This window comes from Varanus komodoensis, unplaced genomic scaffold (assembly GCF_004798865.1).
Source record: "Varanus komodoensis strain SLA01 unplaced genomic scaffold, ASM479886v1 scaffold29_1, whole genome shotgun sequence".
Lineage (NCBI taxonomy): Eukaryota > Metazoa > Chordata > Lepidosauria > Squamata > Varanidae > Varanus > Varanus komodoensis.
The window spans coordinates 10,663,541-10,676,916 of record NW_025335759.1 but is presented as its reverse complement, the minus strand read 5'-3'; the positions used below and the strand labels follow the sequence as shown (position 1 = coordinate 10,676,916).

General features: G+C 53.2%; 1 protein-coding gene across 4 annotated transcripts in view; it reads right to left on the bottom strand.

Moving 5' to 3' along the window:
• The window catches only part of NECTIN2 (nectin cell adhesion molecule 2), a 65,381-nt gene extending 54,584 nt beyond the window's left edge, over positions 1 to 10,797 (bottom strand). For all 4 annotated transcript variants that reach the window (XR_006415181.1, XM_044434789.1, XM_044434792.1 and 1 more), the window contains exon 1: positions 10,629 to 10,797. Coding sequence is in view for 3 of the 4 variants with exons in the window: in XM_044434789.1 (XP_044290724.1) it covers positions 10,629 to 10,686 (58 nt within the window). In the remaining variant the exon portion in view is untranslated. The remainder of the gene's footprint in view (positions 1 to 10,628) is intronic.
• Between the last annotated feature and the right edge of the window lie 2,579 nt (positions 10,798 to 13,376).

Here is a 13,376-nt window from a genome sequence, read left to right as displayed (position 1 = left end):
AGCTCCCTTCTCCCATGCAGGCGGACTGCAGTGCGCTCCTCTCCTCACTCCAGGGCTAGCAGCGACCAAGCTCTGCCAGAAAAACTAGGAGCAGACCCAGGCAGAGGTCTGGAGCGACGCTGCCGACACCAAGCCCCTTCCCTCGCTGCTTGTCAGATCCGATCACTGGCATCTGTTCCCTATGCATTCGCCTGCATGGGCGTCTTTGCTTGCACACAGAGGAGAAATGGCAACTGGTGCTCAAAATGGGAGGCGTCAGTGCCACACACCCCGGGAAGGGGAGGGTTAAAACCCCCTTCTCTTGTCACAAGTGGAACCGGACAGTGTTCTTTTCCCGGCTCTTAAGCCCTTGCCACCTCAAAACATGACCTCTGGAACGGATCAGCTGCACCAGGCCTGAGCCGTAATTCTTTCCCACCCAGGGCCGCAGCATGCTTTTTATGGCGTTCTGCACACTCGGCCCAAACTAAGTCGCTGCAGCATCTAGTCCCCCGCTTCTGTTTAGGCTTCATGTATGCACCAGGTTCCGGATCTCACCTGCTTCCTAAACTAGGCAGGGGAGACCCGGAGAGGGAGACCCTGAAGCAGCTCGGCCAACTCCGCACCCCCTGCTCCTTGTCAGATCGGATCGCCGGCACCTCGGATGCGAAGTTTGTGTCTCGGAGCCTGGCAGAGAGGATGGGGGAAGGGACACAAAACCACTGGCTGAGGCAGGAATGTTATCGGCAGAGGAGACAAAGCCACGGGAGAGGAGACAAAGCCCCGCTGCCGAGCCGGGATTAAGCTTGGTTTATGGAAGAGCAAATGGGGATGGGTGAGAGGCAGGCGTGGAGGGGAGGGGAGGGTCCGGCCCCTGGAGCTGCGAGGGCGCGCGTTTCATTAGAGGCCGTTTGAACAGAAAGAGGGGACCGCCAGGAGACACGCGAAGGACGGACACACACACACCCCACCGTGGTGCTGCAGCTGTAATTTGCAGTTGTGCACCAGACTGAACTTGCAAAATTGCACGGTTTCCTTGTGTGCGCAGACAGGCGAGAGGAGAGGGGCGGGTAGGGCCGTGGCGCACCCCTCTGTGCAGTTTGCGTTCCGGGCAGTCCGGGGGGCTCGCCTGGCCACGGCGGCTTCTGAAGTGCTTGTCTAGGGAGCAAAGGAGCGGGCGCCCTTCGAGCCCCCTGCGGGAAAGGCAGTAGAGCTACACCTGGACTCAGACAGATGCGGGAGGAAGGAAGCTATTGCTTGAACTCACTTCCATGCGTGGATGAGGAGATTGTGCAGAGGATATGCTAGCCTGGATTTCCCCAATATTTATTTGGCGTGTGGAGGCCACGCACCCAAGTGACAAGGTCCCTCCCGCTCCCCGGCGCACACAGTCCGAAGGGGCAAAGTCCGGGGACGTAAACAAGACTGCACTGCAAGGCCAAAGTCCTGTGACCCTGCAAACCAGCTAGCTCTCCGTGAAAGAGGGAGTAAAGACGCTGCATTTCAGAAACAGGAACGGGAAGCAGAGCAGTGACATGCCAGCAAATTAAAAGAAAGAAGAATAAAGCACGCATGGGCATTTTGCAGCGCACAGCATCTTCTCAGGAACTGATAAAACCTAAAACGAATTATGTCTTCTGTGCACGGAACAGCTCTCTAGGACCCAGTTCCCCACCCTGAAGTCACATAGGTTGTTATCCTTTAACATCCTCTCCAGAAAGCAGGCCCCCGACAGCCACTCCGCAAGAGGCGCAGCTGCTTCCTGACCAAAAGATTCCGCAGAGGGTGGCACTTCACCCACACGCCCTCGGCACCCCCCGTGCGACAATTTCTGATTACTGTGTGCAGCACCAATGGAGAGATGTTAAACAGTGACACCACATGTATGTCAACTTGCTTTTGGATTTCCTCCAATCTCTGCTAATGCCTTAAAATGGAGATAAACAATCCCAGATCTGGCAGAAACTCTGGAGTTGTCATCTTCAGAACTACTGGGCCTTAATCCATTTTCGCTTGGCGAAACTAGACCCGAGTCTTACTCAGACCGTCTGCATGACTGCTAGTAAAATAAGTCTGTTTACCTGACCAAAAAGTAGTGCGGGGGGGGGGGGGAGGCCTACGTGAAGTTCTCCAGTGCCCTAGCCATGGGGAGAGGGGCGGCAGATCTGGCCCCCGGGATAAAATTGGCGCAACTTTCTGCACACACACGGGAAGAATCCAACTCTGGTCCTGCCAAAAAATTGAGGTGCGGCACAGTAGCAAGATGGTTCCGTCTGAGCCAGGAAGCAGTTTAGAAACAATCACAGCTATATGAATAAAACGGGAATCTCCTGGAGCATAAACAGAGTGTGTTGCCATTCCTCTTGCAACAGTGGCCAGCCTGCTCTCCTGGGGGTCTTCCACCCCCACAGCCGTCCTTTTATAGAAAGTCATGGTTTGAAGGGGAGCCAGGCAAAGTGTTAAACACTGGCCAACAAAGACAGCAGTATCCCAATACGGCCTAGTGCAGTGCTTTGTCTCATGTCTAAAGCACTGAACAGCCGTGTAAAATTTTTAGCTATGCAGGCACGAGTGTTTGTTGCTTCGAGTCACCTCTCCTTAAAAGGCAGCACCTTTTCAGAGAAGATTAAACTGGGAGGTTGAGCAAGACATCTTTCCGAGGAAACTTGTTGGCTATGCTGGAACCACTCTGGGAAAAACACATGTCCCAGAACACAGAACTGAGAGTGGGTTTGATGGCACAGGAGCCTAAAAAGCAAACATGCTTCCTGCTGAGGGTTGAATGTGGGTAGTTTGTGGCTGAGCCATGGGTTTGTTGTTCCAGTGGCAGTTACCGTGCTGCCCAAGCCAAGCTGAGATAACAAGCTATGGTGAACAACCCACAGTTGGCAAGCCAAGAGCAAGCCATCAGTTATGTCTTGGGTTGTTTGAGGTTTACAGGCCACTGCTAGGATAGCCGGGTTCAGACAAAAGAACACGCCATTTCCAACAACCCACAGTTCCATCCTTGAGGTTGCGCTCTTCTGCTGTCCGGACAGAGTCTGCAGCTGAGAGCTTGGCAGGCACATGGGCTTGGGTTCAGTCCATGGGATCCTCACATCAGGCCTTGAGATCTCCCCATGGGAACTCTTGGAAAGCTTCTGCCAGCCTGTGGAGGCGGGACATTTTGGGGGGGGATTCACTGATAAAGTCTCCCGAAGTTGGAGATGACTTGATGGCACGTGACAACGGCTGCCGCTGTAAGGATTGCAGATAAGCTCGAGCGGGGACACGGAAACCTAGCTGGGGTGGTGGGCACCAGCTTCAGAATCCCTGCTAGCGGCTCCAATAGACTACTACCCCCAAAGGTGTTGGGCAGCAACACCCATCTTCCCCAGCCAGCACACCTGGACAACCTGATGGTGGAAGGATGACGGACAGGGCTGTGCTAGCTGGCCGGAGGGTCCGATCCAGCATAAGGCAACTTCCTGTGTACGGTCTGAAATCACCGGGTGAATTGTAAACGCACAACTCCGTCTGAGTTTCCAAAAGGAGTCGCTGCCGTGCAACCCCAGGGCAGCAACAGGGAGGAGAAGGCCGCAGTATATTTGGGGCACGCGCATGCTGGCGCAGAACAACACTCGGTCGCAGCACTGTTCTAGGGCAAAAAAGCAACACTGCCTGTGGTGGGATGCAGCTTTCGCAGAGAAAAAGATGAGCAGATGTAGTTTCTGTGGGGAAAAGGACCAAGGACAAGAGGAAACAGACAGGGTGGTGTGGGCAAAGGCGGAGTTGTGCAGAAATACCTCCTGAATTTCTGCATTGCGAATTGAGCACACCCCACAAGAGCCTCAAATAGCTCAGAGGGTTTTGCCCAAAGTCTACAGGGGCAGGAAGGGGTTAACCCTTCCTTTGCTGCTGGGCTGCAGAGGCCTTTCTCATGCTAATGACGAGTTCTGTCTGTTGGGCAGACACAGAGAGGAAGGGAGGGTGAGAGAGAGAGAGAGAAAGAAGCTTTGGGGGATGGGAGAAAGGAGAGCAAAATTACATTCAGACAGGTTTGGGGCTTGGGAGATTTGTGAATGAGCTCGATCCAGAGTATTTGTGGTTAGGAGGGGAAAGAAGGCACACAGAAGAGAATTTACAGGGTAACTTATCAGTCATAGACTGAATATTTATAGCCACTTAAGGAAGCATCTAAGTTTAAACCAGATGCACCTTTCTTTCTACATCCTCTTTCTCTGCATTGTCCTAAAAGGTGTAGATTCATAAACCAGGCAAGAATTGTGGGTGTATCACACAATTCAAGTGAAGCCTGCGAAACAAAACTCCTATACGAGGGCCTGTCCATATGTACCTTGCATCCTGGTACAGGAATAACATTTGATACGCACAATTACGCACCGTGATTCTCCATTTCATGTTCAAGCACCAACACAGAACGCCACGTGCATGGCCATTTTCGACGGGGAGAAACCCCAGGTGCTAAAGCTCGCGATATCCGAGGGAAAGGAAGGCTGAACACCAAGGGCCACAGTGCCGGTTCTCCCGGGTCAGGAGGGAACATTCCCAGCCAGACCTGCACCTGCTGTGGCTCGAACCCGGGCCCGCCAGCACGCCATGCGGGGCTCTGGCGCCTCACTCCGGCACAACTGCTTGGCCCCCTGAATGGGGACATACCAGCTAGGTGAGGACACGACGCACCCCGTTGGGAGTGCGCATGTCTCTTTTGAGGCTGAGAAGCTCCAGGTGTGCCCGAATGAGGCCACAATTCTCAGCCCTCCCTCCCTGCCCCCTGCCTTATCCTGTTTTCAGAGTTGCCTCCTTCCTCTGCTTTGGTGCTCACCCCAGCACTGCTGGCAAGGAAGCAGGAGGCTGGCGAGCCGGGAGACCGTCTGTTGCCCCGTCACATCACCACAACTGCCGGCTTCTGCTTCCTTCTCATGGCCGGGGCGCTGACGGCTCGGGCACAGGTGCCAGAATGAGTATGCGAGGGGAACCCCGTGGCCGGCAGCAGAAGGGGGGAATTCTGGCAGTGCTGGGGAAGGTGCTGAAGGGAATCCCACACATGCGGCTTGGGAAAGCCCAAGATGGACCTCGAGGGAGAGAGAGACTCTGGGAAGGGATGCCAGGAAACGCAAGAGTGAGAAATGAGGAAGCAAGAATAGTCAGAAACAGGAGGCGGACGCGCTCCGGGCATTTTGTGATGTATCGCAGAAAGGGTGGCATCTGTGTGGCACATGCTGGCCGGGAAGGCTGTTGGCCAAGAAGGCTGTCCTTTTTCCTTGCTAGCCCTGGGACTTGCTAACCTATCGTGGGAATGAAGAGCCGGACTTCTGTAAGTGGCTGTAGAGCTCAAGGTGCAACAGGAAAACGAAGTTCTGGCCCACACTAGTATTTTCTAGCCAAAGGGAGTGCTTCTCGCGGGCTAGAGAAAGACTCTCTGCAGTTTGCTACTGGGCTGGCAAGCTGGACTGCAGCTGCTGTTTTAAGACAAGCACTGCTGTGTTCTGCTCGCTCGTCCTGTAGACGGAGACGTGATCCAGAATTGCAAAACCACCCATTTATTTGCAAGAAAAGTTGCACTGCAAAGAATTGCCATCACTTTTTTGTTGCTTTGAGAAGTGTGGCATGAAGAACTTTCTGAAGAGATTTAATATTCTAGCAAGGTAACCAGCACAGGATTTATTACTACTCTAATTACATTTCTGTCCTGCCGTCTTTCCTCTTGCCACCAGTATGTGACATGTGAATTGCTTGAAAATAATGCTATGTATACACAAAATATCATTTTCATTGCACTGCATGCAAAAGCAAGCAGGCTGCTGGAGCTCATGGAGTGAGTATAACCACTGGTTTCGAGTCACATTTTAACAGCCTGTGTCTTCTTTTTCGGTAGTCTGCTGTAACCAGACGAGCTCATAAAAGTACTACAGAAATGTTCTATAAAAGGGCCCTTCAGGTAGGTCATTACCATAATTCTTGAGGCCTCCTATGTAAGCTGCCCACTGCAGCCTTGAAAAGTGCCACACAATCTTAATTATTGCAACTTTGGATTCTCCTCCCCGACTCAGAGGGGCTACACCAAGAACAGAACACAGTGCCCCAGGAAAACAAGTTCCCACCCACACAAGCATGTTCTGGCCAAAAGGAATTCCACAGAGGCCTCCATGGAAGGAGTTTATCATTTTGAGACTGCCCCCTTTCCATCTTTGCACTTAACTGGCCAAAACGGCCATCCATTTTTAGTATTTGAGCTGGTGGCACTTCGAATGCTTAACAGAATCAAGCTCTTGGGAAGCAGAACCACTTGAGGCCAATGTTCTTCTGAGGAAGTGCAAAGTGCCTTTTGCTTTTGGAAGAGTGCTTTGAACAAAGCAGACTCAGAGCCCTTCCTCCCTCAAAAAGGGACCATATTTTCAGTTCTGGTAGAGAGAGGAAACACCCCCTAAGAAGCAGCATCTTGCAGCACACTCCTCTACTTTCTTGATAGATTCTACATTTCCTGGTGCCAGCACATTTTGCAGAAGCAAAGCAGACTAAACTGGCATTTCAAGACCAGTCCAGATGCCCAGGCCTTGTCCTCCCAGTCCAAATGAGAAAGAAGCCCATTTTTTGGTCACTAAGGGAAGCCCAGGGCCTTTGTGACACTCGCTCAGGCTCCAAATGGAATCACCTGCTTGGGCAGCAGCACACCTAGGTCTGAATCTGACAGCCTCGGCCAACCTGGCACCAGTACCGTTCCAGTCATTCCGCCACTCCACAAGCAAGATGCACGAGGGTTCGTTCCTACCATCCTATCATGCAGGGGAAAACCTAGCAGATTAAATTTACTTCACCTGCTAGCCCTGCATCTCACATCTGCACATTTCTCATCCACACTGCCAAATCTGATTCCATTTTCCAAAGCCAGGGTCAATTTGAGCCTCGGAACCCAAAGAAGCAACTCTGCTTTTACACACCTCTTTCTTCCTCCACAAGGCAGGCACTCTCCTTTCTGCCTCTCCAGAGCATGTGAAGCAAGCTTTGGAACGCAAACCGCTTCGCGCATTGGTCTGGCATGAGGAAGGCCAGGGTGGTGCATTGGTTGAGAGCACGGGCCCAGCCATGGAGCCAAGTGGGTGACTCTGGGCCAGTCAGAGACTCTCAGCTCAGCCTACCTCGCAGGGTTGTTGTTGTGGAGGTAAGACTAAGAGGTGGAGGAAGAAAATGATGTAAGCCACTTTCAGCTCTTTGAAAGAAATAGGGTGGGAAATAATTCTAAGAAATAAATAAGGCCCACCCTTCTTGGGTTGTATTCCCTACACAGTCTTGTCACAAGGAGCAAAGACACAAAGCTTTGCGCGCTTACAAAGGGAAGTTGGGCAGGTATGTTTTCATGTTATTCAAAACTCTCAAGCCGGAAGAATGGCAAGCAGTTCTGCTTAACTCAAAAGCCGGGTTATTCTCACGATAACCTGACATCGCCCCAAAGTAATGGAGAAAGCAGAGTTGGGGGAGGAAACAGCAAGGCAGCTTGAGAGACTGGAGGAGACTGAAGTCCAAGCAGAGGATGCGCAACCCAAGGGTATGAGGGAAAGGCCCACACACCCCAGTTGGTGGAGGTACGTGAGCATGGGAAGGATCTATTCTTCGAAGCTGACGTCACGGCTGGGTATAAAGGGTTGTGAGGAAACAGAAATAAAATAAACAGTTATGACTTTCAGAAATGTCACTCCCAGTTCATATCAGGCGCAGCCAAAGATAAATGTTTTCTCAGGGGTGGAGCAAGTGGAGTGAAGGTCATTATCTATGGGCGACAACTCCATGCAGTTTGCCAACTTACCAAACGACTAAAACACACACACACATTTGCCTCCACATGCAGGAGAGCACCATCTCTAGGGTTTCAGGGCTCCCTGCAGAAGAGCAGCAGCCCTGCTTGCATGAGTCAACAGACAGACGCATGTCTGAAGGGATCCCTTCCTTCCTTGGAAGGGCAGGCAGGCGATTACCTCAGTGACAAAGGGAAGGCGGAAGGTGTGTGCTGATGCTTTGTGATAAGGTAATTGCCAAATGCCAGCAGGTAGCCTCCACCTGTCCTTCTGCACCAAGTCATTTCTCTCTAGAGAACATCTGCCTAGTTCCAGAAATGTAGGCCTTAACCTACATGGGAATGCTCCTAGCTTGGTTGAAGTCCCCAAAGCCACCTGCGAAGTGGAGAATGCTCCACAGTACTCACACATTTAGGAAGGAAATGGTTTCTCTGAACAACAAACACACAAGAACCTACTTCAGGGGTTAGAGATGGGAGGGAAAGGGCTTATCACCATCCATTATGTTTGTTTCCTCAAAGAGGCACCCCACATGAGAGCTTGTGAGTGTTAGACCACAGATCACCACAAGCTTCTCTGAAATTGAATTTGGCTCTCAGTTTGGAAGAGGTTCCCGGATCCTGACCTAAAGAATACAGGGCTACACCTGAAAACAGAACGTTTTAGTGGGGAAAAAGATTCCATGCCAGTCCGTAATCATGGCCAAACAGCAGGTCCCAAGAAAAACCAGAAACTTCAAAGTGAAGGTGCATCTCCTACATCAGCTGCCTGGAAATCCTACAAGAAATGTTTCCAGCTAAGGGAAAGGTGACCTCAACAGGTCAACCACAAGATTTGCAAAATAGACTTCTGGTTCCTCAGGCCCCAAAAACTGTTGGCTAGTCAGTGAGCCCAGCTGCTTCCGAAACATCTGGAGTGAACATCTAAGAACATACACTGAATTGCATCACTGTGGTTTCAAGCAGTGCTCCAGAAAAGCCCCATGGCTTCTTGAAGAGAAGATGAGTCATAGCAGAGAATTCCCACGAAAACTTTTTACCCCCATATGACTCGGCATATTCGCAGCTCACACAGAGGCCCAAAAGATTGGTCAGCTTGAGAAAATGACCCAGAGTCCATGGCAGCTGCTGAAGGGTTGGTTCCACAGCCAAGGTGGCATCCCAAGCTCTGGAAAGCAAATAAACCTGTGGAAGCTGCCGCATCCCACATGGAAACAATTTATCCACCTGACTCTGTCTGGTGCATTCAGACTCAGGGCAGCCCCTTGGGTCTTTCCCATCACAGATCCTTAAAACTGGAAACGAGAGGGATTCCCTCTAAGAAGTCCTGTTCCAATCAGCACTGGCCCCCTTCTCAAGGGGTTGTGGGCCAAAAAATGGCTATTATTCAACCATGAAAGGTAAGGACAGGGCCGGAATTTCGGAAGCAATGAGCCTCCAGCTTTCAGGGACAGTGGTGAGGGCAGATCCTGCTTCTAGGCAGAAGCTCAAAGGTTCTGAGTTATGAAGGTGGAGTATCCAGGAGCCCCGGGTTCTGCAGTCCTTGCATCTTTAATAGAGCCCTTCTGTTCTTTGGAGAAGATGCTGACAAGAGCCTGGCTACTGAGCAGAAGGGGCCTCCCTTAGCAACTGCTCAGTCCAGCGCGGTACGAATACAGCCTTTAATAAAGCGCAGAGAACAGCGGGAGTGCGCAGTGGATCCTTCTATACATCACTGCTGGATACAAAATAATAAGCAGGAGAGCCGGAGGGGGTGTGTGGGGAAAAGTGAATGCGGCACCATACACACGAAAGCGCCGCAGCTCTGCTGGGCGAGCACCGCCGTTGCGCCGGGAAGCGAGCGGAGGAGGGCAACCTGGGACGGATTATTCCAAGCAACGATTCCTTAGCGCAGCGAGATCCACAGGTAAAGGTGTCCGGCCAGGGCCATCAGGCGAGTCCACGCGCGCGCCCACAGACCCAGCGTGCGTCGTGCGTGCGCTTCGGGCGCTCATTCGGACCCGAGCCTACGAGCCAGGGGGCCCTCCCTCCATTCAGAGCCCACCTGCAACTCAGGCGCACGGGGAAAGCAACTTTCCAGGCCGGCTCGACTCAGATCCAGTCGGATTCCAGGAGCGCGGATTCCTTCCTCAGGGAGGCGAGCCCAGCTGGTTTGGACTGGACTGACCCCTGAGCGCCGCAGCTCGGGCTCGGGGCGAGAGAACCCTCCAGATAAGGGAGCCCGGGGTGCGGCCGGGCGCGCAGAGGAGGGGTCCGTGCTAGGGCCCCCCTCTCCTAAAATTCTCCGGGGCGCAGGGCAAGGTTCACGGGGGCGCGGGGCCGGGCCAGCAGAGCCTGCGAGAAGAGGGCTCTCCGCCCTGCGCTCCGACCCGGCGCGGGGCTGTCCAGCCCAGCGAGAAAGCGGTAAGAGGTGTCCCCTTTCTCCCCGCCCTCACCTCGCTTTCCCCAGGGCGGCCAGCCAGAGAAACAGGTTCCTTGGGCAGGGCCTCGCCATCTTGCGAGGGAGAAAGAAACTTTATCCAGCACTTGAGGGCGGGGAGGCGGCGGGAGGGCGCGGGGGGGTGGGGTCAGGCGAGGAGGGGGCGCCAAGTTTCGGCGCGGAGTGCGGCCGGTCGGCCCGGAGCGCGGCGGGGATGGAGGTGCCAGCGAGAGGAGCGGTCTCGGGGGGGAGCCGCGGAAGCGCAAGGGCCGGGGCGGCAGGCGGCCGCCAGAGGGGCCAGCGCGGGAGCGCGGTCGGAGCCCAGCGCGCGCCGGCCGGGGGGGGGTGCGTGGGGGGGAGGCAGAAGGAGCCGGGCAGGCGGGCGGCGCCGGGTGCCGCTCCCGGGGCGGCCAGCGCGGGGATGCGGCCAGGACTCACCGGAGAGGAGGCAACAAAGGAGGCTGGCGAGAGCGCACGAACCGCGAGGCGCGCCCATGGGGCGGCGGGGGGTCCCTGCCACAGGTCGAGCGCCGGTCCCTGCTCCGCTCGCGGGGGCGGTGGAAGCGTCCCGGGCGTCGCTCCGTCTGTCCCGAAGGCAGCGCCTGCCGCGTCTTGGCAGCCCGCGCGTTGCTGCACCCGCCCAGCGCGCTCCTGGCACCGCCTCTCCGGGGGAGGAGAGGGGTGGCCACGCCCCCGCGCCCCCCCCGCCAGCTGCTACGGCAGCGCGCCCGGCGGGGTGAGGCCCCCCACGCCCACCGCCCGGTCCCTGCTGCGTCCCCCACCTTCGCCCGCAGACGCGGGGCCCGAGCGCACCGTCCCCCGCGCGGGGTCTGCGCGTACGTGGCAATCCAACCCTCCCGCTGCGGAAAACCCCGCAGGGATCGGGGACCGGCGGTGGGGGGAGGGCTTGTTGTGCTCCCCCTGAGAGAGAGAGAGAGAGAGATCCCATCCAGACAGCGTAGGCGAGGGATCATTTCTTCACTTCCATATTTTTGGAGACACAAGTCAAAGGATTTTCTTCTCTTTCAGGGTTTTTCTACAGGATTGCCATGGGGGGATTACTGGGGAATTCATCCCGACACACACAGTCCAGTAAGATCGGTTTGTCGTGAGAGACGATTGTTTCTCTCACACACACGCAAGGATCACCTTTCCTTTGACTTTTGGAGTGCACATCTGTACATCCTTAAAAGATCAGAGGAAATATGCTTCTTGCTTTAGAACAGCCTTCCAGAAGCTGGGTGGGTGTGACTGCAATTCCCATCATGCATGCTGGCTGGGGATGATCAGCCTTGCTGTCTGAGCCAACCCCGGGGGCTCCAGGCTGGGAAGTCTGCTTCATTTTAAAATGGTGTTTGTTTGCTTCACCCAGGAATGACGATTCTCTGGCTGGTTCCAGAAAGTGGTGCTTCAGGAATATTGCTCTGCCCCTAGGATTCTCGAGTATGGGGTTTCACAGGGGTCAGCCTTGTCCCCCGTGCTGTCCAACATCTACATGAACCCACTGAGTGAGGTCATCCAGGGCATATTTCTCCGCTCCATCTTTCACAATATCTGATGCAACACTTCTCTGGACCTCCACCTCCAAGAGGGGCTTGCTTGGCACCCCCATTGTGGAACAAGCTCTCCACAACCTTTATTGTTCAGCTCCAGGTTAAAACTATCTTCCCCCATGGGTCACTTAATTAGTTTGTTAGATTCTGAAATGCGTCCTAAGATTAACCTTGCTCCAGTTATTATAATGTCCACGTGGGTTTTAAATTTGGTTTTCAGTCTTACATACTTACCTTAATGATGCTTTATAACGCAGCTTGCATTTTATACTGTATTTTTAGTGTGCCATTGTAAACTGCCCATAGAGCTTCAGTTATTGGACTTTACAGAAATGAAATGAATAAAAATAGAAAATAGAAACAGCGCCAGTCAGAAGGGGTCTCTCGGGCCATCTAGTCTGACCCCCGGCTCCAGCCAGCTCAGCTCTGGAATGCAATGTAAGACTTAAAAGAGTGGAACATGCCACAACCACGCCCATGAATGCCTCTCCCATCATCCACCCCAGCACAGACAATGGGTAGCAGCCCAGTCTTTGCTCAATGGGGCAGCATTGTGTGGGACAGCAGCCACCTGGGACCCCCTGGCCCTGAGCCGCATCAGTGCCTACTTAATATTTTATTTATTTTGGGATTTATATCCTGCCTTTTTCCTACAAAGGGCTCAAGGCAGCTTACATCATTCTCCTCCTCCATCTTATCCCCACAATAACAACCCTGTGAGGTAGGTTGGGTTGAGAGTCTGTGACTGACCCAAAGTCACCCAGTTGGCTCCATGGCTGAGTGGGGACTAGAACCCGGATCCTCTGAGTCCCAGTCCCAGGCTCTTAACCACTACGCCACTTTCACTGAGTGCTGGAGCCCTGGAAAGAAAATGTAGCCAAGTAATCACATGGATTTCTACTCAATTTACCCATCTGTCACATTTAGGAAAGTGTAAAAAATCCATGTCTAAAGCAAGAAGAGGCATTTCTGCTTTGTGTGAGGGAATTCCTTTCCTAAGGCGGTGTTGGCACTCAGAGTTTGTAAAAGGCCTTGCATAGTTGTTTTTAAATTCCGCATAACTAATCTGAGAAAAGTTTTGAATTAGAAGCTTTCAACAGCACAATTCTAGGCATGTCTACTCAGATGTACATTCCCTGGGGCTTATTCCCAGAAAAGCAAGAATAGGATTCCCCCATCTTCCAGTTTTGCTCTCCCCCATGACCACACCCCCCCAGAAATTAACTTCTGCTTTCTTGGTTGTTACCCCTCAGTGGCACGCAAGGGAGTAATTAGTTGGGAGAAACTATCTTGCTTATTTTAGGCAGCTCCTTGGGCAGGCGGGCTGAGCGCTGCTTCCGCTCCTCAGGTGGTTGGGGAAGGAACCAAGACCTACCTGTGAAAACTTTGCATGTTCCCTACTCTGCTTCCCCATCAGTTCCCGTTAATTTAACCCCATGAGTATCATCATGGGTGACATTCCTAAGAAATCTTAGCCATGGGGATTTCCACAGTTCTCAGTGAAAGTACTCTGTCCTCGGGTCATTACAAAGTCCTTGAGTCTCATAATCATTTCCCAATGATAACATAGACTATTGAATTACTTAAATGATGAGAAATATCCCTATTTTTGAATGCCTACAGTGTTTTAAAA